Source organism: Pogona vitticeps, chromosome 3 (assembly GCF_051106095.1).
Source record: "Pogona vitticeps strain Pit_001003342236 chromosome 3, PviZW2.1, whole genome shotgun sequence".
NCBI classification, from domain to species: Eukaryota; Metazoa; Chordata; class Lepidosauria; order Squamata; family Agamidae; genus Pogona; species Pogona vitticeps.
The window spans coordinates 226331586-226358774 of NC_135785.1; the positions used below are offsets into that span (position 1 = coordinate 226331586).

Genomic DNA, 27189 nt, shown 5'->3' on the forward strand with positions numbered 1-27189 from the left:
TCCCCTATCTTATAACTGTGCAATTGGTTTCTTTTTCTGAGGTGCAGTACTTTGCACTTATCCGCCCAATTTCATATAATCTGCAAATGTGACAAGCATTCCATACACTTCCTTATTCAAGTCGTTAATAAAAATATTGAAGGGCCCAGGGCCCAGGACTGAGTCTTGGGGTACCCCACTAATCACCTCCTCCCAGTTAGTGAAGGACCCATTAAACATCACCCTCTAAGTACAATTCTGTAGCCAATTGTCTATCCACCTGACACTTGATCTAGCCAGTTAGCTTGCTAATCAGGATATCATGGGGCACTTTGTCAAAAGCTTTGCTGAAGTCAAGATATATCAAACTGAAACTGAATTAATATCTATGTGCTGCACATAGTGAACTGCACACAACGCAGCACAACTTTGTGAAGTCAGGGTGCTTACTAGGGATGGGGCTTGTATGTGTAAGAAGAGGCTCCTTTTTTGGTTTTGTGTTATGTCGCTGATTCCTGAAACAGAGCCTCTAAAAACTTATGAAAACGTCAGGAACAAAGTTCTGTATTTAGGAATTTGCTCATTTTCATCATATAAACTTCATCTTAAAATCAACCCAGTAGTGTTTTATACAAGCCTAGCAAACACACACACTTGCAATTATTACAGCCATTCTACAACACATTTCAGATTTGTGAACCTATATATCATTATACTTGTTGGTGAGAAGCTATTTCACTTAGAAAAAGTATGCAACTATAATTTTTTCCTTCAGTGTCAAAAAATATTTTCTCTGCTATCATTACCTTGAAAGGCAAATGAAAAATGGATTAATACAAGCACTTATGATGCTCCTTTAAGCCAGTGTTTAATATTGTGTTTTAGGTCAAGCCACCAAAAGAAGTTTAACAGTTTATATATGCCACTATTCTTTGCAAGTGTACTAGAAGAATGACAGGACTGACTGAGATTCAGCTGGGCAAAATTTAATTAAAACAAACAGTTCAGCTTTCTGTAATATGCATAAACAACCACTGGTTGCTTTCATGAGAAATAACAGAAGCTCTCAGAACAGACACTGGAAACTGAACAACCCAGCCCAAGTCATCATTCTGCCATCAGAAAGGAATGTGATGATTGATAAGGAACAGTTATTAAATACAAACTATCTATTGCTACAAGCGTATAGAGAAAATAATTTGACTAACAAAAGGTTCTGTTGAATTGAATTGTAAAATAGTGGAGTCCTTACAGAAACAATCCGTTTTTATGTGGCTTCAGCCTATCAAGCCAGTGTCATAGATGTTAGTTCTGCCAAGATGTTCAGGAAAGGGAAATGACATCGTCAAAACTGCCTGCCTGAATAAACCCTAAGGAAAGGGTTAGCATCAGACTAAACTAGCATTTCTTTTTGCATGGGATGAAATTTGAATGTTGTTCTCCAAGTGTACAGCTTTCAAATGAAGGGAACAAGAGACCTCTGGTGGCCAAAGGTAATATTAGCACTCTGATATCTTCCCCTTTTGATCCTGTAAATACCAGGGCCAATTAAACCTATTATTGCAATAAACCACCCTAGAGTCAAATGTGCCACGGTGTTATTATTGTTTTCTCTGAGACACAGCTACTCTTCTGAAATATCTTCTGTCTATAGAATATGAAACAGATGATGGATATATCTAACTCAGAAAATGGCAATAGATGGCATTTGCTTTTTAAACACTTCATATTCACTTTTTTCAATGTTGCAGGTAAAAAAAACTATGTTGTTCACCTGTCCCCATAGCACCTAAAGACAGGTATTTTTGATTCCACACTATACATTTTAAAAGATGCATACTTCCAAGAACAGAACAACTTTACATGCTTGTTACATTTGTAAAGTGGTTTTATAGTGATTTCAGACTGCAAAGGTTTTTTTTAACAAGTGAGAGATGTGCAGAGAAATAGAGAGGTTACTTACCTATAACCATGGTTCTTTGAGTGGTACTCTGTGAATCCACACAAATGGGTTAAACTGCACCTGAGCAGGACTCTTCAGAATATTCTAGAGTTTAAATAACTGGCAAATTGAATGTTTCCCCATGGTGCACATGCCCCACCCACCTATGGTACTTCAGTTCCGAACGTCCGCCACTTTCATAGCCCTGATAATTAGAAAGCTGTAGACAACCCGTGACGGACAGCAGGGTGGTTGGGTGGGACATGTGGATACACAGAGTAGCACTCAAAGAAAAAGGGGTTAACTACCTGTAACCATAGTTTTTCTAATGGTCCTCTGTGAATCCACACAATTGGGTTGTTCTGCGCCTGCGCTGAATGTCTCAGAAGTTTCTAGAGCTTAAAGACATGTGATTAGTGGAACATTTCCCCGTGGAGCATGTTCCACCCATCCTAGCTCCCCTCAGTTCCTGATAAGTGTCCGCCGGGTAAGAGAACTATTTAGATAAAACATGACAGACAGAGGAAGGATGGGTGGGATGTGTGGATTCACAGAGGACCACTAGAAGAACTATGGTTTTCTTCTTCGTGGCCTCTGTGAATGCACACAATTGGGTGACTAGCAAGCTCACTTACTGGATGGTGGGACGTCACGGTAGAAAGGATGCCAAGACAGCTCTGCCAAAACCAGCATCACTCCGTGCTCTGACATCTAGACGGTAATGCTTGATAAAGGTCGATGAAGTAGACCATGTGGCTGCCCGCCAGATATGAGGGAGTTCAATCTCACGCTGGAACGTAGTGGACATCAACAGCGCTCAGATGGAATGTGCTGTTAGATGTTCAGGAGGTGGTTTACCTGATAACTCGTATGCTAATGTTATAGTTTGGACAACCCATCAATAAATGGATTGTGGGGAAGCTGGTGCTCCTTTGTGAGGACCATGAAAACATAGAAAAAGTCTATGTGATTTCCTGAAGAGCTTCGTCCTGTCAATGTAGAAGGCCAGAGGGCATCTTACTTCGAGTGAATGGAGCATGTGCTCGAGAGGTGTTGATGGTGATGGAAAGAGAATTGGTAAGATGATTGGTTGGTTAAGGTGAAATTGCGATACAACTTTTGGTAACGAGATATCGAAGTATAATGTGACCTTATCTGGATGGAACTGGAGAAAGGGTGGATCAGAATGGAGGGCAGCGAGTTCACTCACTTTTTTAAGCAGATGTTATTGCTACCTGGAAGTTTTCGATGGTAATAATTTGAGATTGCACACAGCCATAGGTTCAAAGGGCGGGCGCATAAGTATATTGAGAACAAGTTGCAGGGACTATTGAGGTATTGGCATGGAGGACGAATATAATTGAGTGTAGTGATCACAAAAAAAGAAAGGCTAATGCTTAGGTGATCACTAAGCAATTAACTTCAGAGAAAAGTTAATGAAGAGTCGACACATGAAGTTGTCCGCCAGCGGGAGAGTCTCGGTCCTACCCTGAGAGCTCCCTTTATTAACCTTACAGATTGTTGATAGGATACTGGTTACATAATGCCAATTGCTTTGAAATTATACCTTCTGTCTCTATGGGAAAGAGGAAGAATGGGCAGACACTGGGCCCCCAGGAGCCACCACATCCTGCTAGGAGGGTGTGCCGCCACTACAGCAGGAATGCAACTGGCAATCCTGGAGACAAGCGTTCCCACAGTTGAGTCTTTTGAGAAATCTTTTTACTGTTGGTTCTGGGTCTTTTTACCCAATTCCTCATTCTTTCCTTCTGGACCTCCCTCGGCGTTAGGCCCCTCAGTCGCCCAGCCTGGCTAGAACGGGTGTCTCTGGCAGAACTGGGTGGGACAAGGTACTCTGCCAGATAAAGAGGTCCTAAACAGTTCAGGGGTTTATAAGTAATCGTAAAACGTATGGGTGAAAATAATAAAATAAAGATTAATCTATTTGCTGATGATTCCTTACTGACAGTGATAAACCCGTTAGAAAGTATAGATAGAATTTAAATTCATTTGGAAAAATAACTGGATTATGTGTAACCTGGAAAAAATCTGAACTAATGTGGTTTAATCATAATAAATTAGAACAAGAAAGGTTTGCTGAGGAATATGATTTTAAGATATGTAAATCAGTTAAATATTTAGGTATAGGTTTACAAAAAACATAAAAAAGAAGGAATATAATTATAATAAATTAAAGGAAGTAATTAAAAAGAAATTACAGAAATATAATAATTTTAAATGTTCTTGGTTTGGAAGGATCACATTGATAAAAATGAAAATTTTACCAAAAATTAATTTTCTTTTTAGAATGTGCAGTTAACAGAGGATGATTTGAAATTTTGGCAAGGAATGATTAACAAATACTGTAATGAAGGGAAGAGAGCCAGAATAAATAAAAAGTATTGGTATAGAACAACAAAAAAAGGTGGTATAGGTTTACCAAATATAAAAAATTATTATTTGGCTAATCAGTTGAGGCTTATTGGAAAAATTATATATAACCCAGAAAGGTTAATTTGATGGAAAATGGAGTCATCAGAAATACAGGTAAATATTGAAAAATATTTATTTGGTATGGTTAAGAAGTATAAAGTAAGTGAAATTAAAAACCCATTCTTAAAGACAATGTTAAACATATGGTATAAATATAGAAAGAATTTATGCTCATTTAACTCTTCATTTGGATTAGTGACAGAAATAGAGAATTTTCCTGTCAATATGAAATGTAAAGTGTATGTGGAAAGTGGTCGAACTGACCAGATGAGTGGGATATAAATCAAATAAATAAATAAATAAATAAATAAATAAATAAATAAATAAATAAATATGTGGAATTATTTAAAGAAAAACGTGATTAGATTGAAAGATTGGTTGTACAAAATGCGATCAATAGAGCAAATGAAACAAATTCTTCAGAGTAAGAATATCTCATGGTTGAACTATATAGTTAGAAAAATGGACTAATGCATGGGTAAAGAAATATAACAAAGGTAGAGAATACACAAAGTATGAACAATTTCTCTTATCATGTGAAGACATTCAGATGACCGATTCAGTAAAGGACACAGTGAGTAAAATTTACGGATTCCTGCTCGATTTAGGAGAAGAAAGCGATAAAGAAGGGGTGAAGCTAATGCGGGAACAAGACTTTGGAAAAAGGATAAACGAGGAAGAATGGAGGAACATGTGGAATATGAGGGTTTTAAGATTTATGTCAGTGAGAATAAGGGGAAATTTTTTAAAACTGTGTCTAAGATGGTATTTAATACCAACAAAATTAAATAAAATTAATGCTAGTTATCTGAATGTCTGTTGGAAATGTGAGAAGGAAATTGGTCCATACTTTCATATGTGGTGGGAATGTGAACAAGTACAAAGATTTTGGTAACAAATTTTTAAAGAATTAAATGATATATGTGGAAAAGACATAGAATGGAACCTGAGATTGCTTTGTTATCAATATTTGAGAACATGGAATATTATAACGTGATTAAAGAATGATAACTAATTTATTAACAGCAGCGAGATTAATAATAGCTAGGGAATGGAAATCAAAATCTGAATTTCAAATAGATGAATAGTATAATGAAACATGGAATATAGCTATAAATGATAAATTAACTTATAATCTAAAGGTTAAGAAAAGAGAGTTGAAAAAGATTATTTTTTATGAAATATGGGGCAGATTCTTGGAATATGTTTAACAAGAGGAAAGGGGGAAGCTCCAAATCAAGAATCAATGCAGTTCTGGAGAAGAGAACAATAAAAGAAGAGGAAGAATATAGATGGAGGAGGAAGATTATTGCAAGAAGTCCCGTCTACGATGGTGGGAAACACAGTTAAATTGTATTTTGATTTGTGTAGTTTATGTTTATGTTTTAGTTAATAATTTGTTTTTAAAAAATAAGTAATTATAATAACTTTGAAATCAACATGGAAACAAATGGGCAACCAATGCAAGACGGTCAGCATGGGGGAAATATGTTGGTGCCTCTTCACCCCAGTAAGAAGTCTGACCACAGCATTTTGTACCATCTGAAGTGTTCGCATCAATCTTGAAGGCAGCCCCATGTAGAGTGCATTACAGTAGTCTAGTATTGAGACTACAAGCGCATGGACCAAAGTGGTGAGTGCCCCCACTTCAAGATAGGGACACTGCTGGGCAATCTGCTGAAGGTGGAAGTGTACGGAATGGACCACTGATGACACCTGAGTCTCCATGGTGAGCGCTGGGTCCAGATGTACACCCAAGCTGCGAACCTCACTCTTGGTGGTAAGAGTCACCCCGCCAAAAGAGAGGGGGTTTCCCAGACCACTGATGTCTGGGGCACCCACCTGAAGAACCTCCGTCTTGCCCAGATTCAGTCTCTGTCTGTTCTCCTGCATCCATTGCTGAACAGCCCCCAGGCAGCACTCAAGGGACAAGACAGCATCCACTGTTGTTGGAAAGAAGGAGATGTAGAGTTGAGTATCATCAGCATACTGATGACACGAAGCCCCACATCCCCTGATGATCCCCTCCCAGTGGCCTCATATAGATGTTAAACAGCACTGGAGAGATAATAGAGCCCTGTGGGACTCCGCAATTGAGGATCCATGGGACTGAGAAACTCTCTCTCCAATCTGCACTCTCTGGGGATGGTCCTCCAAGAAGGAACAGAGCCAGGCAAGCGCCAGACCACCAATTCCCAGCTTAGAGAGCCTCCCCAGGAGAATACCATGGTTGACAGCATCAAAGGTGGCTGAGGTATCGAGAAGGACCAGCAGAGACATTTTGCCCCTGTCGGCCTCCCTCTGCAGGTCATCAAACAGGGTGACCAATGCTGTTTCCATGCCATGGCGCAGCCTGATGTCCAACTGGAATGGATCCAGAGCACTGGTTTCATCCAGAAGAGCCCATAGCTGATCAGCCACCACCCCCTCAACTACCTTGCTAAGGAAGGAAACATTGGTGATGGGCCTATAATTATCAATGTTGTCCGCCGCCAAGCTCAGTTTCTTCCTAATGGGCCCAACAAGTGTCTCCTTGAGGGCAAGGGGAACCTTGCCCTCCTGGAGAGACCCATTAATTATTGATTTAGCCTATTCAGATGTTATAGGCCTGGCTGCTTTGATTAGCCAGGCCGGGCAAAGGTCAAGGGAGGAGGTGGTGGCACGATAGCAGTCAAGCACTCTGTCCACCATATCTGACGTCACAGGCTGAAAGTGGTTAAGACTCATCGGGCAAGACGGAGTGCTGGACATCTCAGCTTGATCTACTGTTTCCAAATAGGGGGTAAGATCCCAGCAGATGGCCTCCAGTTTTGATTTTAAAAAGGCTGCAAATTGGTCAGGTGAGATGCTAGAGGGAGGCCAATCACCATGACCAGTTCCGGAAAGATTGCGAACTATACGGAAAAGTTCTGCTTGCTGATTGGAAGCTTTGCTTATCTGGACAGCAAAATAAGATCAACTAGCAGCCTTCACCTTAGATTGATAAAGGTTAGCCGCAATCCTGACAGCTATTTGATTATTTTCTGTTGGGTTCTGCCTCCATATGTGCTCTAGCCTTCTTCTATTTCGCTTCATTATTCGCAGCTCTGGATTAAAATAGGGCGCAGGGAGATCTCTGCGCTGGAGAGGGTGTGATCGTGTCAACAGCAATCGTGGCAGCAGCCAGCCAGCTATTCACCAGAGCCTCGACAGGAGTGCCAGTTAGATCCGCTGGAATCCCTCTCATGGTACCCTAGAATCCTATAGGATCCAGTAACCTTAGTATGGTGGTGTCATCATACCGGAACTGAACAAACTTGTGGTGATATGGATAAATAGAGTTGTGGAAATAGGCATCTTGGAGATCGATCACAATGAACCAATCTCCCTGAGAAAGGAGAGGAATGACAGTGTCTAAACATCAGCATTCTGAAGCGTCTAGGTCGAATAAATTTGTTGAGATTTTGGAGATCGAGTATTGGACAGAGTCCTCCATCCTTTTTGGGAACTGTAAGGTATCTGGAGTAGAAGCCATCATACATGTCAGATAAAGGGGCTATGGTTATGGCTTGGTTTTGGAGAAGAAGAGATACTTCTTCTTGAAGGATTGTAGAATACGGAGTATTTTTGATTCTTCCAATTGGTGGAGAGGAATTAAAATCAATAAAGTAACAGTATTTGACGATAGAGAGGACCCACTGATCATTAGTTACAGATTGCCATGCATGAAATAATGGGCTTAGTCTTGTTTGAAACCGAGTTTGAGAACGGAAAGACAGTAATGGGAGTTTATGGGTATTGTTTACCCTTCTTTTGAGGCCAGCAAAAGGGCTGGCAGCATTGTTGTTGCTGGTTCCAAAAGGACAACGCTAACGAGGTTGAAGGTCCTTGAAATGCTTTGTCAGATGATTGAGGTTTATACTGTTGATATGGCTGAAATTCTTGGTATGGTTGCTGATAGAATGGTTGTCGTTAGTTTTATGGATGCTGGCATTTATAAGTCTGTTGAGTAGGATTGGGGTTTCTTGCGTATTTTATAAAGATTTTCCATTACCTCATCAGTTTTTTGATTAAAGAGTCCGGTTCCATCAAATGGCAGATCTTCTATTCAAGATCTGCCATCATCTGAAAGTCCAGTAGATTGAAGCCATGCATGATGCCGTAAGGTGATAGAAGTAGCCAGAGACTTAGATGCGGCACCTGCAGTGTGGAGAGACACAATTCTTTGCTGCTTAGTTTGTATAGAAGCTTCTGTATGAATGCTGATGGCTTCTGTTCTAAGTGATTTGGGAGCTGATTCTAATAGAGGCAGAATTTTGTTCCATCGTAGTCTATGATACGCTCCCATTGCTGCTTGATAGTTGGCCACTCGAATTATGAACAAAGTGAGAGAATAGAGTTGTCTGCCAAGAATATCTAGTTTTCTTCCTTCTCTGTTTGTGGGAGCAGTGGAAGATTTGTTATGGGCTCTTGATTGGTTGGATTCGACTATTATTGAGTTCTGTGTAGGGTGCTTGGTGAGAAGCCGGTATCGAGTCTGTGTGTCTTATAATGGTTTTCAGTACATCTGGAAATTCGTAGAGATGAGGGAGGTTTGTTCCCAGATTTTTTGATTAAATCAAGCATGGCCGGAATGAAAGTCAGACTGAGCGGAGGTGTTTTGTCTTGATTGATGGCATCAAAGACCAAGTCGGGTTTAGATGGTGGTGGTTCCTTGATTTCGAGTTGTAGGGACTTGGCCATTCTCGTAACCAGCTGCGGTGATAAAGTTGGGTCTAGAGGCTCTCCACGTGTCGATTGGGGCCAGGGATGGTATTGGGACCTTGCTGGGTTACCGTGCTCCCCACGACCCAGCCATTTCCCTGCCGGAGCTGGTGGACTTTGTCTCCGCGGCACTGTTGAGATCCCCGAAGCTATTGGTTTTGAGTGATTTCAACGTGCACGTGGGAGCAGAGACTTCCGGGCCAGCTCTTGAGTTCTTGGAAACCATGGCTTCCTTGAACATGTCCCAACATGTCATGACCGCCCATGTGGGCGGTCATACGCTTGACCTGGTTTTCTCCTCCAGCTGGAGTGAGTGTGGCCCGATGATGACTGACCTCAAGTTATTCCCCTTGTCATGGTCGGATCACCACCTAATAAAATGCACCCTCATAATGGCTCTCCCCTCTCGCAGGGAGCAGGGACCTATTTCTATGGTCCGCTTGGGGAGAATGTATTGGCTCCATGGAGTCTCAACTGTGGGGTTCCACAGGGGTCGATTATCTCCCCAATGCTTTTTAATATCTATATGAGGCCGCTGGGTGGGGTCATCAGGGGGTGTGGGGCATTGTGTCATCAGTACGCTGATGACACCCAGCTCTACATCTCCTTTCCACCTACTGCACGAGATACCATCCTGTCCCTTCAGCGCTGCCTGGAGGCCGTACTGCAATGGATGCAGGAAAATGGGCTGAGGCTGAACCCGGACAAGACGGAGGTTCTGAGGGTGGGTGCCCCCACCGCTGGTGGCTTGGGTGACTCTCTCATTTGGGGGGGTCACCACTGCCACAAAGAGTGGGGTCCGCAGCCTGGGGATCCATCTGGACCCAGCACTCACCATGGAAACTCAGGTGGCATTGGTGGTCCGTTCCATTGGTTCATGTGCTCGTAATCTCCAGATTAGACCACTGCAATGCACTCTACGTGAGGCTACCTTTAAGGTTGACGCGGAAACTCCAAGTGGTGCAGAATGCAGAGACCAGACTCCTTACTGGAGGGAGAAAATTCCACCATATTTCTCCTATTCTGACTGTGCTGCACTGGCTGCCCATTCTTTTCCGCGCTGACTTCAAAGTTTTGATGCTTACGTACAAAGCCCTAAATGGTTTAGGGCCTCGATACTTGGCGGAACGCTTACTCCCACCAAGTTCTACCCGTGTCACTCGTGCGAGTTGGGAGGTGAGGCTGAGGAGCCTGACGGCGAGGGAGGCCCGGAAGGAAAAAACAAGAAACCAGGCCTTCTCAGCGGTGGCTCCTCACCTCTGGAACAACCTACCTCCAGAGATTTGCGCGGCCCCCTCACTGGGTATCTTTAAAAATCAACTAAAAATGTGGATGTTTCGGCAGGCCTTCCCTCCAGTTAACCCGATGTCTTCCTTCCCTTTCTTCTCCTATTGTTTGTTTTTCATCTCATTGAATTTGTCCATTGTTCATTACGTAATAATTTTATATTCATTTGTGTATTTTATGTGTATTTTATTTATCTTGTAAGCCACCTAGAGTGGTCATAACTGACCAGATAGGCGGGATATAAATTAAATAAATAAATAATAAAAATATTGGGTGTACGAAGTGAAGTCCTCTGGTGGAGACAGTGGATGGTTCTCATTGACATCAGAAGTCAGTGCAGGTAAGTTTGATGGCGACTCCTGTGATGCATCTGAGTCTAATTCTTGAATGGATGAGGAGGATGAAGATGGAGATAGGTCTTGAGGTCTCTGTGTCAATGGTCATGCAGGAGGAGGCTGAACTGAAGAAGGAAGGCGTGTGGGATGTCTTTCTGTATCAGGAGGAGGAGGGGGGACCTGTAATGGTAGTGGTGACTTGTAATGACGTTTGAGGGAGACCTCTGGAAGACTGTTTGGAGAGTATGGACTTGGAGTGTTGAAGAGTCGGTAAGGAACGTTTCAGTGTTGGTTTGGCTGGAAGAGTGAAATAGGCCAGTACGGAATGTTGAGATTGGTGTCGTGTCGAGGGGGAGATGGAGAGAGTGACAGTGAATATCGAGATGGATACTGGCTTGTTGGGGAAGGTGGGATAGATTGATAGACGGGTTCAGCAGAAGACAGTCAAAGATATTGTTATTCTTCTTGGCAGGGCGACGGAAAGTTTGCTGACGCTGACCAGAAGCCTGTGCTAGGAAAGAGGTAGTAGTAGAGAAAGATGGGAAGATTCAATCATTCTTGAGCATGAGGTTTGTACGGGTGAGAGGCTTGATGATCAGGTTGTTGATAAGATTGTTGTGAGTTGAAAGGTCTGCACCACTGATAACATTGGTATCTGGGTTGCTGGATATAATAAGAGTGAGCTGTCTTTCAGATCTTATGTAAATTGTCCATCACCTCATCCATTTTCTTGTTAAATAGTCCAACGCCATCAAACGGAAGCTCTTCAATATGGGACCTAGCATTGTCATTGATGCCTGCTGAACGCAGCCAAGCGTGCCTTCTGAGAGCAATGGCCTTGGATGCTGCGTCCACTGTATGATGTGAGGCCAAACGTTGTTATTTAGCCAGCGTCGTCGCTTCCAAGTGAGCATTGAGAGCAGCAGTCCTAGTTTCTTCAGGCGCAGCTTGAAGACTGGCAGAACCTTGTTCCATAATTGCCTCTGATAGGCACCTATAGCTGCCTGGTAGTTAGAAACTCTCATTACAAATGGAGCCAGAGAGTATAGGTGACGGCCCAGTACATCTAGTTTGCGGCCCTCCCTATTAGTAGGGGTGACCTTAGAATGATTTCCAGCCTTCGATTGACTGAACTGCACTATAATGGAATTCGGTGCAGTCCTTGATTTCAATGAGTGAGTTACAAACAGGATTCTTCTCAGAAGTTCCCTACACACAAAAAAAAGCACTGATCTTTTCCATGAAAATTATGTGGTAATCAGAAAAGGCAGCATGTGCATCAGTAACTACATAACAAAGCTTGGGAAAATTGTTTTCTGGACCAATGTGACTGAAAGATTTTGAAAACTGTAGTTCAAACAAATAACTTTTCCACCCTGCTAACACAACCAGTTACTGGGCAAAAGGAAATCAGGAGCTAACATATTGTAGATAGCAAAAACAATAGAACAGATTGTCTTGCTGAGCCAATGTCTTTACATTATGTGTAGTCTAAAGTGATACTTTATGGCAACATTGCTTTCCCAATTATTATACTTCAAAGAAACAAAAGCAGTTTGAAATAGTTTGCATACGAACTAGTTCAGTCTTAAGAACATTTGTTATGAACACCTTTCAACGAAATAAACATGAATTACTTACAGATATACGGACTGAGGGTCACAAGCATTATGTTCTCTTCTACTGAAGCATCCTCTCACTTTCAGTTTCTTTCTTCCAATCATTATAGTTCACTATCCTGGAAAGTTCTCACTGTTAATATCTGTCCTTGATAAACAACAAAGCATAAGCTAATAACTTCAGACTGGTATCTTGGCCTAGTTTTCAAATACAGTGGTGCCTCACTTAACGATGTTAACTGGTTCAAAAAAAAAAATCGCTATGGGAAAACATCATTAAGCGAAACGCATTTTCCCATAGAGATGCATTGAAAACCGGTTAATCCATTCCAATAGGCATGGATTGCCGTCCTTAAGCGAAAAAACCCATAGGAAACATCGTTAAGCAATACAATGTTTCCTCCATTGGAATGCATTGAAGCCTATTCAATGCATTTCAATGGTTTTGCGATGTCCATTTTTGCAAATTTAAGTGTGTCTTAAAAGGTTCAAAAACTGTTTTCAATGTTTGGAATCGTTAGTGCACCTTCTAAAACGGGTGCAAACTTAATTTGGCTTTGATCTGACTTTTTGTTAATTTTTGCTGATTTTTCTTCCCCCACCAACTTTTGACAGCTGTCAAAATTTGACAGCTCCATGCTTTCCTATGGGGGAGAAAAGAATTCACAAAACATTAACGAAGACTCAGAACGAAGCCAAACTAAATTTGCACAGGTTTTGCAAGGTGCTCTAACGAATCCAAGCATTTAAAACAGTTTCTGAGTCTTCGTTAATTTATTGTGAATTTTTTTCTCCCCCACAGGAAACAATGGAGCTGTCAAAAGTTGGGCTCCATTGTTTCCTATGGGGGAGGAAAAAAATTCACAAAAAATTAACGAAAAAGTCAGCAACTGTTTTAAATGCTTGGGTTCGTTAGAGCACCTTCTAAATTGTGTGCAAACCTAGTTTGGCTTTGTTCTGAGTCTTTGTTAATTTTCTCTGAATTTTTTTCTCCCCCATAGGAAACAATGAAGCCCAACTTTTGACAGATCCATTGTTTCCTATGGGGGAGAAAAAACTTCACAATAAATTAACGAAAAGTCAGATCAAAGCCAAATTAAGTTTGCACACGTTTTAGAAGGTGCACTAACGATTCCAAGCATTTAAAACATTTTTGAAAATTTTAAGACACTTTTAAAATTGAAAAAACCTTAAGCGAAACAGGGGACCTAAAAATGCATTTGCTATGCGAAGCATGGTCCCGAAATCGCTAAGCGAAAATCGCCCATAGGAAACATCGTTAAATGATGCATAGAATTCTTTGAAAAAAACATTGTTAAGCAAAAACATCGCTAAACGAGGCAATCGTTAAGCGAGGCACCACTTTACTAGCAAGTTACCCATAGAAAACTATTATATTGTAGATCCATCCAGTTTCCCTATGCATAAATTGTGCCTCCCACTGAACTATAACATATAATTTCAGATTTTCAAAATAACACTAAAGAAAAATACACACCTACTAAAGCACATTTAGCCAAAATTAAGGATTTTTAAAACAGAGAGGTTACTTACCTGTAACCATAGTTCTTTGAGTGGTCCTCTGTGAATCCACACAAATGGGTTTTACTGCGCCTGCGCAGGACTCCTCGGAATATTCTAGAGCTTAAAAAGTGTGATTAGAAGGACGTTGCCCGTGGCGCGCATGTTCCGCCTGCCCATAATACCTCAGTTCCGAAGATGTCCGCGGCTCTGACACCAACAAAGCTCAAGACACCCAGTGACAGACAGTGGGGAGTCTGGGCGGTATGTGTGGGTTCACAGAGGACCACTCAAAGAACTATGGTTACAGGTAAGTCATCTCTCTTTCTTCTTCGTGGACTCTGTGAATGCACACAAATGGGTGACTAGCAAGCTCACTTACCAGAAGGAGGGCCATCACACCAACAACAAAGTCAGCACAGCCCTTCCAAAACTTGCTTCCTTCTTGGCCCTGCCATCCAGACGGTAATGCATCACAAAAGTCGAGGGTGTAGACCAAGTGGCTGCTCGACAGATGTCAGGGACCTCAACGCCACGCAACCAGGCAGTAGAGGTTGCCATAGCTCTCATGGAGTGTGCCTTTAGCACCTCTGGCAGAGTCCTGCCTGCCAAGTCATATGCTAAAGTAATAGCAGAGACAATCCACCTTGAGACTGTCTGTGAAGAGGCAGGACAGCCCTTTCATGGGCCATGGAAGCACACAAAGAGTATGGGAGAAGTGCGAAAATCCTTAGTCCTGGAAATATAAAATGCCAAGGCACGACAAACATTGAGAAAGTGGAGCATGTGCTCAACTTCAGAAGAAGAAGTTGGAAATAACGTCGGAAGAATCAAAGGTTTATTAACATGGAAATCTGAAATCACTTTAGGTAGGAAGGGGACGTGTGGGTATAAGAAAACTGCATATAACTGAATATAAGGAGTGTTGTCCCTCCTTATATTCAGGGCGGCCAGCTCACTTGTTCGACATGCAGAAGTTATAGCCACAAGAAAGAGAGTTTTGAGGGAGAGAAATTTGAGGTGTGTCGAGGCCATGGGTTCGAAAGAAGGCCGAGCAAGAACACAGAGAACAACTTGGAAGAACCACCGAGGGAGTGGAGGTCGCACAGGTGGGCGAATGTTCTGCAAGTCTCTAAGAAACATCTTGAGAATTGGGTAAGAAAACAGACAAGAGGCCACAGATCCCGTAGGCTGATAGGATATTATTGTAGAAATATAAACTCTTAACGTTGAGTGGGCCAAAACTTGATCAAAAAGGTAGTGAAGAAACATGAGGAGGGTATCAAGTGAAACTGGAACTACCGATAAACCTCTTGATGCAGCAAATCTAGAGAAAACATTCAATTTATAAGAATACAACAATTTAGTAGAGAGTCTTATAGCTTTATCTAGCACCTCCGCTGTGGCGGGGGGATTCTCCACACCGTGAGGTGCAAAGATTCAAGGGCGGGGTGACAAACACAGCCGTTGTCCTGAGTCAGCAGATATGGCCGAAGAGGTAGTCTCAGGAATTCAGACACCATGGCTCTGACAGGGCTAAACCATGGTTGTTGAGGCCACCACGGGGCTATTAGGATGGCACTGGCCTGCAGGTGACGTAACTTGACTATCGTCTGCTGGATGAAAGGAATGGGGGGAGGTACAGAAGGACATTGCCCCGTCCAACCTGAAGGTGTTGCCTAGAGAGTTCATGCTGCATCTTGCTTGAGAGCAGTAGTTGCTGCACTTTGAATTGGCCTGAGTGGCAAAGATGTTGAGATCTGGTATCCCCCATTGGCTGCAGAGATGGGAGAAAGAGTCGTCAAGGACCCACTTGTGGGTTTGGGTGGTCAGGCAGCTCAAACAGTCGGCAACTTCACTGTTTTCCGTAGACACATGAATAGCTACAGGGAAAACGTGGTGATCGTAACACTACTCCCATAGCTGGATCGCAAGATATAGAAGAGACAGTGAATGACTATCCCCTTGCTTGTTTATATAATACAGGGTGGTCACATTGTCTGTGGTAATCTGGACTCCGTGACCAGCTATGAGGAGATGGAAGGCTCGAAAAGACTTGATGACTGCTAACATTTCCAAGTGGTTGATATGCAGTAGTTTTCCCAAGGACCATAGGGCGTGAATCTCATGACTGCCACAGTGTGTGCCCCATCCTGTTGGACTGGCATCTGTTGTCACCTGTATTGTCAACTGGTCTGAACTGGCGGCCCACAAGAGTTGGGCGGTTCTCACCCAACTCGCAAGATGCGGGACGAAGGTCCACAAAGTGAGTTGGCACACTAACTTTGGGGTGACAAGACGTTTGGAAGAATGATATAATAGGGGGTAAAACTGGGACAGGTACCAGGCCTGCAAGGATTGCATTTTGAGTCTTGCGTGTTGGAGTGTGGACCTGGTAGAAGCCATCAAGCCTAGGAGATGTTGCGCATGGCAAGCAGAAACCGTGGCATAACGTTGGAAAGGGTGAATGGCAATCTTCAACTTAAATATCCATTCATGAGGGAGAAAAACTCTGGCTTTGATCGAATTGAGATGTGCCCCAATGTAATCTATGGTCAACGATGCTTCATGATGGGACTTCTTGAAACTGACTTGCAAACCGAGTTCTGGCAGAGTCCTTCCAGGCTGCAGAGTATGACCCTGCCACTATCAACCTATCGTCTATATATGGAAAGACCGTGATGTTGTGCAGACAACGATAAGCAGCCACAGGAGCCATACACTTTATGAAAGTTCTTGGAGTGATGGATAGCCCAAAGAGGAGGGCAAAGAATCGGTAAGCCCTGTCTCTGAAGAGGAAACAAAGATATTTGAAGAGACGTTCATGGATGGAAATACGCATCTTGTAGATCTACGACCACAAACCAATTGTTTGGAGAAAGAAGTGGAATAACGGATTCTAGGATGACCATGCGAAAGCATCTCGGACAGATGTAGGTGTTGAGAAGCCACAGGTCCAGGATGTAGCGAAGGCCTCCATCACGTTTTGGAATGATGAAGTAACAAGAATAAAAACCATTTAGAACATCTTGGGAAGGTACTCGTTGGATAGCGTGAATGAGAAGAAAAATTTCGTTCTCTAGGGCAGGTGAGTAAGTCTAGAAATCTGTAGGGATGTAGATGATTTGTCCCATGATTCTTTAACAAGGTCCAACATAGCTGGAATGAATGCCAAACTAAATGGGAGGGATTTAGCTTGGTTTATGTCATCAAAGACAAGGTCTTATTTGGGAGGAGGAGGTTGTTCAGTATCAAGCTCCAATGATTTGGCCACGCGAAGGATGAGCTGAGAGTAGGACGTAAGGTCCTCAGATGGGGACGGAGGATTAACATCTGCAACATCCGGATCAGGACTTGGTTTGAAGGAGAATCCCTGGAAGTCTCAGAGCGAGGATCATGCTCAGAAATCGTTGAAACCGAAGAATCTCCAGAAATGGAGAGTTTGAGAGGGAGATTGTTGATGAGCCCAAGAAGTTGGAACAAGAGGGATTGACGCTGGGACCTGATGGGCAGAGTGGGATCCAGGTAAAGAAACAGCCAGGCGTGACGTTGAAGACAATGGCACCATAGAAGTGTGAGAGTGCTTGGATGGGACAGGCTCGTGTCAAGATGGAGCTGGATCACGTTGTGGTACTTCAGAGCTAGATAGATGGTGTTTAGCAGGCTTCTTAGAAACTGGTACCACAGGATGGAGCTCGTAATAAGCTCGGTGTTGACTCCGAAGAGGAGGTGCTGATGGTGATGGAAATTACTCAGATGGAGTGTAAGTATACCAAACACGTTTGGGACGCTCATAATAGTCCTGTTCAAATTGTGGATCGAATTTGACAAAATGGTATCGGTGGCGATCACCGTGCCAACTGAACTCATAAAAAAAGGTCTCCATATTCAGAAAGGACATGGCGTTGAGATGGACATGGGACAAGGATTACCTCCCGATACTGAGAAGATGGGGAGATGTGGTGACGCTTTGCTGCCCTCTTACTCAGAGGAGACTGTGAGACTGATGCCTCCGAGTTCGAGAGATGGATGACAGTCGCCCGCCGGGTTGAAACAGGGCTAGAATGGGCCAAGGCCATGCTGGATATGACATCAGCCTCAGAATGGCCATGACTTGGAGACAAGCTGGGTATCGATATCAAAGCTTGAGCCTGAGTAGGAGGACCCAATTCTCCCGCTTCCAAAATGTAGTCATGGTCCGGGATGTCTCTTGATGATTTCTCCAAGCTGGGCAATGGGAGGGAAATATGGAGAACTGGAGGCTCAAGAGGCTAATGAGGCTTAGGAGCTGGAGTTTAAGAGCTGGGTTTTATTTTAACTTTTTACACTCCAGACAGGAGTGAGTCTGGTGACTCTCACCCAGACAGAACAAGCAACGATTGTGGCCATCAGTAAAAGGAATTTTAGTGGCACACGGCATGAAACTCTTGGATGGGCCTGAGGAGGCCAAAAAGGGGGGGTGGGAAGAAAGAGGGGGAGGGGGGAGACAAAAAGAAGAGATAACTCACAGAGAAACATCCGCAAATAAAAAACTTGATTAAGTCCGTGATCCAAGAATTGAAAACGTTAGGCAGTCCAAAAGATCAGAAAACCCATAAGATCAGAAAATCACAAAATCACTCTAGGAGTTGCTACAGGAGTCCAATTTCAGCTGTGGCTAAAAGGAACTGAGGTATTACAGGCGGGCGGAGCATGTGCACCACGGGGCAACGTCCTACTAATCATGTCTTTTTAAGATCGAGAATATTCCGAGGAGTCCTGCTCAAGTGCAGTAAAACCTATTTGTGTGCATTCAGAGGCCATGAAGAACCAGAAGACTCAAGTAGACAATTTTAAAATTCATTTAATCATCACATTCTCATGAATCAAAATTACTTTGCTTAACAAAGTAGTAATTGTGCCAATTCACTATTTTTCAGCCAATTAAAGTGTGAGAAAATGTATTTCGTATTTTAATCTCTGTGTTGCTAATCGATATTATTGGAATTATTAACTTTGCCAAAATCTTTTTAACATTAGCAGTGATTAGTGCATCCTAATGATTATATCAGTCAGTGGACATAAACCAAAGATGCCTGAGGGCAGAGAGCAGATGGAACACAACTTTCTCTTTTACTTCTATCACTACCATCCATCACCACCACATGCTGATAAAAAAAATCCCCCTTGCTCCATCACATAACTGCTTTTTAAAATTATTATGTATTTAAGCAGGTTGAAATACAATGACCTAGGTGTATAATGGGTTATGCTATTTGTAGAAATAAAGGTTACCAAGTTACAGCCAGTTACTACAAGAAAATGTCCATTTAGCAAGGAATAGCGGATTAAAACCCAAGCTACCTGTTAGCAACAGAAAGAAGCATAAGTTACCATAACTAAAAACACTCATGCTGCTGGTATAAAGTTACTTAGACCTAGTCCAGTTCCACAGTACAATTCTATATACAGTATGCTTACTTCTGAGATAAATAGCACCTTCTCCAATGTAAGTAGTGTTAGAACTGCAACCATAAAAATATTTTGTTTTTATTTGACTAAACTTTTAGTCATACACTGCCTGCAACTAACATTTTATATATGCATAACTTTTTCAAATGCATATCAGATGCTCATCTTGGATAAATCTATACCTTGTGGTTGCAATATTGTGAACGAACAACTTAACACATTTCCTATCCTCTCTTCTCAGCTTCTCTGAGAGACTCTATGCTGAAAAATAGTTGGTGGAACTATGTGTTAGTTTCTGACTGCAGCTTTTATGAAACACAGGAAAATGATCTCAGCAATACAAAGATGAATGGTGTGGAGCAAAAAGGAACTGAGTGAAGGAAGAATGAAGCAGGAACAAGGCCTTGCACTTACAGTTAACTGAACAACTGAACAGCACTGCATTATGGCATATCAATAATACAGCTAACCTAAACAATAACAACCTACCCAACTCTTTCATTTGGCAGCAATTTTTTTACTGATCATGAAAATACACAGAATGTTAGACATTAACTCTTTTAGTGTCCCAAAGAAGAAACACTTTTTAATGTGAAAAACGGCTTATGTCCATGGTAGGTAAGTCTGCAGCACCCTTAAAACTGGAGAGGGATGATAATTGTTTCAGAGAGTTGAAGGTGGTAAAGGAGAGGCATAATATTCTTAGGCAGATAGGTTTTGCAAGGTTTCACAGTGTTTAGTGTGACAAATAAGAGAAAAAAATATAACTGCACATGAGAAGTAACAATATCCGTTTTGTGACCTTTAACTCTGAAATATCTAAGTCTGTCTCCAGCCTAGATAACATTAGAGCATACTCTTCGTTTGTAGAGTTATAAATAAAAAAATATTATTTATTACACTGATACAAGCAGTACGACAATGGAACCACTTACTCCGGGAGTTGGTGAGTGCTCCAACAATGGAGGCATTCAAGAAAAGCTTGGATAATCACCTGGCAAATATGCTTTGATTGTATTCCTCCATTGAGCATGGAGTTGGACTTAAGTTTTCTATGATTCTATGATTCTATTCCCCCACAGGTGCTTTTTTGCACATCACAGCTATGTAGATGACTTCCCTCAAAGGTAACCAGTGAGCTAAATAGCTAAGAAAGGATTAATATCATAGTTCCCCACAAGCCACTCCTAAAAACTGAATATACATTAACATTTTATATGAAAGCCTATTACAGTAAGAACATGTAAGGTGACTTCTAGCCTCGATTTCAGCCAGATAAAGTCTATGGAAAAGAGGTCAGTAGGGTCTTAACAATCATACCTTTCATATGCATCAACTACTCAAAATAGATGGTATGTATTGTATTTTGCAAAATGCCTTGTACATCCACGCACAACTCCAGAAGTACATTGGTCCTTGGACCTTTAAAACTACAAATAACTGTTACCATAAAGAACAAAATATGTGAAGAGTCCTTTCTACAAGGTTGACACTAGCTATTGAGAGAGAGAGAGAGAGAGAGAGAGAGAACTGAGTGGGGAGATGTCCGTAAACTCTAACAGGTAACCGTAACGTATGATAGCAAGCACCCAAGCATTCTTGGTGACAATGGACCACTTGCCAAGAAAGGGAGCCAGCCAGGGATGATGGGGACAGTCAGGAATCAGATTCAGAGAAATCAAGTCAAAGATACTGTTTATTTTTTCTTGCAGGTCGATGGAAGGCTTGCCTACACTGTGCCAGAGCTTGGGACCAGAAAGGAGGAGAGAAATACACAGTAAATATTCTTTCCACAGCAGTCTTCCTAAAGATGGTAGACTTCCTAAAGATGGCACACGAGGCAACTATTAAGAATATCATGACTGATATATGCAAACTCATACTTGAATATACATTAGTATGACTTCAGTCATGGATATGGATATGTACCTTATAAACAGTGTTTGCTGTTATTGTTCTCAGGATTTTTTTAAATTTGAGGAAGTAGACTTGTCCATGAAAGCTCACATTAAAATATAGCAGTTAATCTTTAAGATGTAACAATGTTTTTGACTATTTTTTATTTTTCTCCTGTTTTTGACCTTAAAAATCAAAGAAATAATACAGTGGTGCCTCACTTAGCGATTGCCTCGTTTAACAATGTATTCGCTTAGCGATGAGGTTTCTGGAGCGATTTTGCGCTCCGTTTAACGATGTTCCCTATGGGGAAATTTCGCATAGCGATGTTTGGGACCTTGCCTCGCTCAGCGATGACAGTTTTAAGTCCCCTGTTTCGCTTAGCGATGTTCCATTTTCGCTATTTTTAAAGTGTCTTAAAAGGTTCGAAAACTGTTTTAAATGCTTGGATTCGTTAGAGCACCTTCTAAAATGTGTGCAAACTTAATTTGGCTTTGTTCTGACTCTTCGTTAATTTTTGGTGAATTTTTTCCCCCATTGAAATGCATTTGACAGCTGTTAAAATCGGGTTCAATGCATTTCAATGGGGGGAAAAATTCACCAAAAATTAATGAAGAGTCAGAACAAAGCCAAATTAAGTTTGCACACGTTTTAGAAGGTGCACTAACGATTCCAAGCATTTAAAACAGTTTTTGAACCTTTTAAGACACACTTAAAATTGCAAAAATGGACATCGCAAAACCATTGAAATGCATTGACTAGGCTTCAGTGCATTCCAATGGGGGATACATTGTTTCGCTTAGCGATGTTTCCTATGGGGATTTTTGCTTAAGGACGGCAATCCGTTCCCATTGGAATGGATTAACCGGTTTTCAATGCATCTCTATACGTGTTTCGCTTGGCGATGTTTTCCCATAGCGATGTGTTTTTTTAACCAAATATCATTAAGCAAAGCACCACTGTACTTAGGATTGCAATAGAGCCAATTTGTTTAGTAAAACTGTCAAAAGGAAGGCTGTGGAACTAGACTGAATCTAATGCAGTGATGCGTCGCTTAGCGATCGCTCCGTTGAGCGACGAAATCGCTTAGCGATGGGGTTTTGGTTACCGATGGTCCCTATGGGGAAAAATCGCTTTGCGATGATCGCGGGGAAGTGATCATGGCAAAGCGACCCTTTTTAAACAGCTGATCTGCGGTTTCAAAATGGCCACCAGAAAAACAAAATGGCCACCCGCTGTGTGTCCTCACTTTAGAGGCACCGAAAATGGCCGCCCCATGGAGGATCTTCGCATAAGGTTAGTTTTGAAGCCCATAGGAACACATTAAACGTGTTTTAATGCGTTTCTATGGGCTTTTAAAAATCGCGTAGCAACATTTTTCCTGGAATGGATTAACATCGCTAAGCAAGGCACCACTCTGTGTGTGTGTGTGTGTGTGTGAGAGAGAGAGAGAGAGGGGGGGTCATATTTCTATTTTTGCAGGTGTTTTCCATACAAAAGAAAAGACAGGTTACTTACCTGTAACCATGGTTCTTCAAGTGGACTTCTGTGAATTCACACAAAAGGGTTAAATCAGCGCATGCGCTGGACCTCTCGGAATATTCTAGAGATTGAAGAGAAAAGTAACAAAGTTTAAGTTGCCCCAATAGCGCATGCTCCACCCGCTTCAGCCTCCAGTTCCATTTATCCACCACAATAGCCTGAGCTATATAGACATGTTCAGTGATTGATAGTGGGGAGGCAGGGCAGGATTGTGTGAATTCAGAGGTCCACTTGAAGAACCATGGTTACAGGCAAGTACCCTGTCTTTCTTCACCGTGGCCCCTGTGAATACACACAAAAGGGTGACTAGCACACCCACTTACCGGAAGGTGGGATGTCACTGAAGTATGGATGTCAATACTGCTCTCCCGAAGCTCATCTCTCTCTTAGCCCTCAGGTCCAGTCTGTAGTGAGTTATAAAGGTAGAAACATTAGACCAAGTGGCAGACCTACAGATATCAGGAATATTGATGCCACGTAGAAGGGCTGTGGAGGTAGCCATCGCTCTGGTGGAATGAGCCCTAAGGCCATCAGGTGGAGTCCTGTGTTGGATTTCATATGCCAAGGAAATGGTAGAGACAAGCCATCTGGAGAGAGTTGACGAAGATGCTGGAGATCCTTTCTTACTGCCATAGAAGCACAGGAATAGCTTAGGTGAAGTGCGGAAGTCTTTAGTACAAGAAACATAGAATGTTAAGGCTCTTCTCACATCAATGGTGTGGAGCATGCACTCAGTGTCATTTTTTGGATCTGAGAAGAGAGTAGGCAGTATTAGTGGCTGATTTACGTGAAATTCAGAAACCACTTTAGGTAAGAAGGACAAGTCTAGGTGCAATATCACTTTGTCTCTAAAAAATTGTAGATACGGTTGGTCTGAACGGAGAGCTGCAAGTTCACTGGCTCTCCTTGCCGATATAATGGCCACAAGGAATAAAGTTTTAAAGGAGAGCAACCAAAGGTCACAAGTCGTCATTGGCTCAAAAGGTGGTCGAGCTAGTGGGTGGAGAACCACCTGAAAAGACCATTGAGGTGTAGGTAATTTAGTAGGAGGTCTAAGGTTGGCAAGACCCTTAAGGAACTCCTTGAGTGTGGGATGGGAGAATAAGCGTGCTGAGCTTGATTCCCTGGGTTGGAAAGATACAATGGCAGCTATGTAGACTTTCAGAGTCAAGAGAGAAAGGCCAAGATCAAATAAATAACGTAAGTATTGTAGCAGAGTGAAAATTGACACAGGAGAAGTCTGAAGGTGTCTAGTTTCTGCATAGTTAGTAAAACTCTTCCATTTGTAGGAGTATAGGTGAGTAGTAGAGGGCTTCCTAGCACTATCTAGGACCTCCTTGATAGAAGGGAAATCCTCCACGCTGTCAGATGCAGTGTTTCTACATCTGGGTGAAGAACAGTACCTGCATCCTGCATGAGAAGATGTGGTAGAAGTGGCAGCTTGACCATGTCTAAAGCCATTGCTTGAAGTGTGGGAAACCAGGCTTGTTGAGGCCAGTATGGTGCTATTAGTATCGCCTCTGATTTCGTGTGACGTAGTCTGAACAAAGTCCTTTGTACCAGGGGGATTGGAGGGAAAAGGTAGAGTAGGCCTTTGTTCCAGGGAATCATGAATGCATCCCCCAGAGAATCCTTCCCGTGACCGCTCTGGAGGCATAGAGGTTGCATTTTCTGTTGAGATGGCTCACAAACAGGGAAACCTCCCCCCCCCCCCCCATGATGACACAGAGAGGCGTAGATTTCGTCGTTCAACTCCCATTCGTGTGACTGGGTTGTCAACCTGCTGAGTTTGGATGCTGTCTCGTCTGCGGTGGAAATGTGAACTGCCATTGGGAAGATGTGATATTGGTAGCACCATTCCCATAGGTGGATTGTGAGATACAGAAGAGATTTGGAATGTGTCCCTCCTTGTTTGTTGATGTAGTACATGGTCGTGGTGTTGTCGGTGACCAGCTGAACACCATGACCACGTATCAGAGGTAGAAAGGCTCTGAACGCCTTTGTGACTGCTAGCAGTTCCAGATGGTTGATATGCAGGTTCTTGTCCTGCTGGGACCACAAAGCGTGAATTTGATGATGGCCGCAATGTGCCCCCAGCCGATGTGGCTGGCGTCCGCTGTGACTTGGATTGTGAGCCAGAGGGGTCTGAAGGGATGGCCAATCATGAGATGTGGAAGAAAAGTCCACCACTGTAGTTGTTGTGCAAGTTCTGGAGAGACACGAAAACGTTTTCTTTGGCTGTCGTGAATGGGATTGAGGAGGGACAGAAACCAAACTTGTAAGAAGCACATCTTTAGTCTTGTGTGGGCCAAGGCAGGTGTTGTGGATGCCATGAGTCCCAGAAGGTGTTGGGCTTGTTGAGCAGAGACCATCCTGTGTGGTTTGAACTTGTGTACAGCAGTTCTTATTTTCTGGATTCGTTCTGAGGGAAGGAATACTCTGCCTACATTGGAGTCCAGTCTGGCTCCTATGTAGTTTATGACTTGGGAAGGTTTGAGACTTGATTTTATTTTTTATTTTTTTTTTGCATTTATCGTGAGGCCTAGGCTTTTTAGAGTGTGTAGGACGAACTTGGTGTTTTTGATGGCTTGACGTCTGGAGGGAGAGACTATCAGCCAGTCATCTATGTACGGGTAAACCTGGATTCCTTGTACATGTAGAAACGCTGCCACTGGTGCCATGAACTTTGTGAATGTCCTTTGTGCCGTGGAAAACCCGAATGGAAGAGCCAAGTACTAGTAAATGGTGTCTTGGAAAATAAACCGAAGATACTTTCTGTAATTTGGATGAATTGTCACGTGGAAGTAGGCATCTTTGAGGTCCACTACCACGAACCAGTGCTTTTTTCTCAACAGATGAATGATGGAGTCTAGGGTGACCATCCTGAAGCATTTTGCTTGAAGATAAGTATTCAGCTTCCTTAGATCTAAGATTGGTCTGATTCCCACGCCTTTCTTTGGAACTGCAAAGTAATGAGAATAAAACCTGTTTTTATGTCTCTTCTGGGTACTTTTTGGATGGCACGTTTCTGTAATAGGGTGCGAATTTCCTCTTCTAGGACAGGGTTGTAGAGAGTGAGTTTTACCTGTCCCAAAGGAGCATATTCTATTAGTTCCAGTTGGTATCCTGATCGAATGATGTTTAGAACCCAGGTATCTGTGGTTATGACTATCCAGTTTTGTAAGTATGGATGAAGTCATGTTGGATGTTTCCGTCCGGTCAGAGGTAAGGGGAAGTCAAAGTTAATGTTTTGATTTCTTTGCAGGAGGTTTGTAGGATTGCCGACGCTGTGGGGACTGGGAATGGAAGGCGAATGAAGATGCTGCTGCCTGTGATGATCTGGATGGACCTTGGCCTTTAAAAGGACGGAAGGATTGAGAAGATTGTGAATATTGTGAATATTGAGAATATTGTGAGTAGGGTCTACGCCACTGATATTTGGGAAATCTTGGTTGCTGTTGCACAGAATATGATTTCGCTGTTTTCTTCATCTTATGAAGTTCGTCCAAATTACTGTCCGTTTTTTCATTAAAGAGGCCCTTAGCATCAAAGGGCAGGTTTTCTATCCTTGTTTTTATATCGTCCATGATTGTAGTGGTTCTAAGCCAGGCATGACGTCTGAGGGTGACAGTAGACATCAGTACCTTGGCAGCAGCAGCAGCAGCATGACATGATGCTAGCCTCTGATGTTTTGAGACTGTCTGAGCCTCTTCGTAAGTATGAATAAAACCCTGGCATATGTCTTCAGGAGCTAATTTCAGAGCTGGAAGGATTCTCAACTATAGTTGCTTCTAGTAGGCGCTCATTGCTGTTAAGTAGTTTGTCACTCTAAGGAGAAAGGAGATTAAAGAATACATCTTTCTACCCAGGACTTCCAACTTTCTCCCTTCTCTGTTAGTAGGTGTAACATGAACCTTGGAGTTTGTCCTGGAGGAGCTTATCTCCACAATTAAGGAATTGGGGACAGGATGTTTTAGGAGAAAATTGGTGTCTTCTCCATGGACACGATAAAGATTCTCTGTATGCCTTCAAATGGGTGTAGAAGTAGATGGTTGATTCCAAGCATCTCTTATCAAGTCCATAAGGGCAGGAATGAATGCTAAGCTGAGCGGTGGGGTGCGCTTTTGATTAATGTCACCGAAAATCAAATCCTCAGTTGGCGGTTTAGTTTGTTCTGTGTCCATTTTTAGTGTCTTAGCCATTCTAGACACCATTTGCACATATGAGGAAAAATCCTCAGATGGAGATGAGGGGGGGGTCAGCTGCATCTGAACCCATTATTTCTCCCTCAGGTACATCATCTGCTGATGCATCATGACGAGTATCATCATCAGGAGGATAGGAGTTAGTTGAAAAGTCTGCCTCTTCTTCTGATGTGGGT

The 27189-nt window shown here is 42.5% G+C and overlaps 1 protein-coding gene across 50 annotated transcripts in view; it reads right to left on the reverse strand.

Moving 5' to 3' along the window:
* The window catches only part of BBX (BBX high mobility group box domain containing), a 164152-nt gene that overhangs the window by 89137 nt on the left and 47826 nt on the right, over positions 1 to 27189 (reverse strand). For 14 of the 50 annotated variants that reach the window (XM_078389902.1, XM_078389880.1, XM_078389876.1 and 11 more), the window contains one exon: positions 12421 to 12517. The exons of 28 other annotated variants lie outside the window; for them this stretch is intronic. Coding sequence is in view for 2 of the 22 variants with exons in the window: in XM_078389866.1 (XP_078245992.1) it covers positions 12421 to 12503 (83 nt within the window). In the remaining 20 variants the exon portion in view is untranslated. Of the gene's footprint in view, positions 1 to 12420; positions 12547 to 22784; positions 22870 to 27189 lie in introns of those variants that run through there. 8 more of the 50 variants (XM_078389903.1, XM_078389884.1, XM_078389886.1 and 5 more) reach the window with 4 other exon arrangements.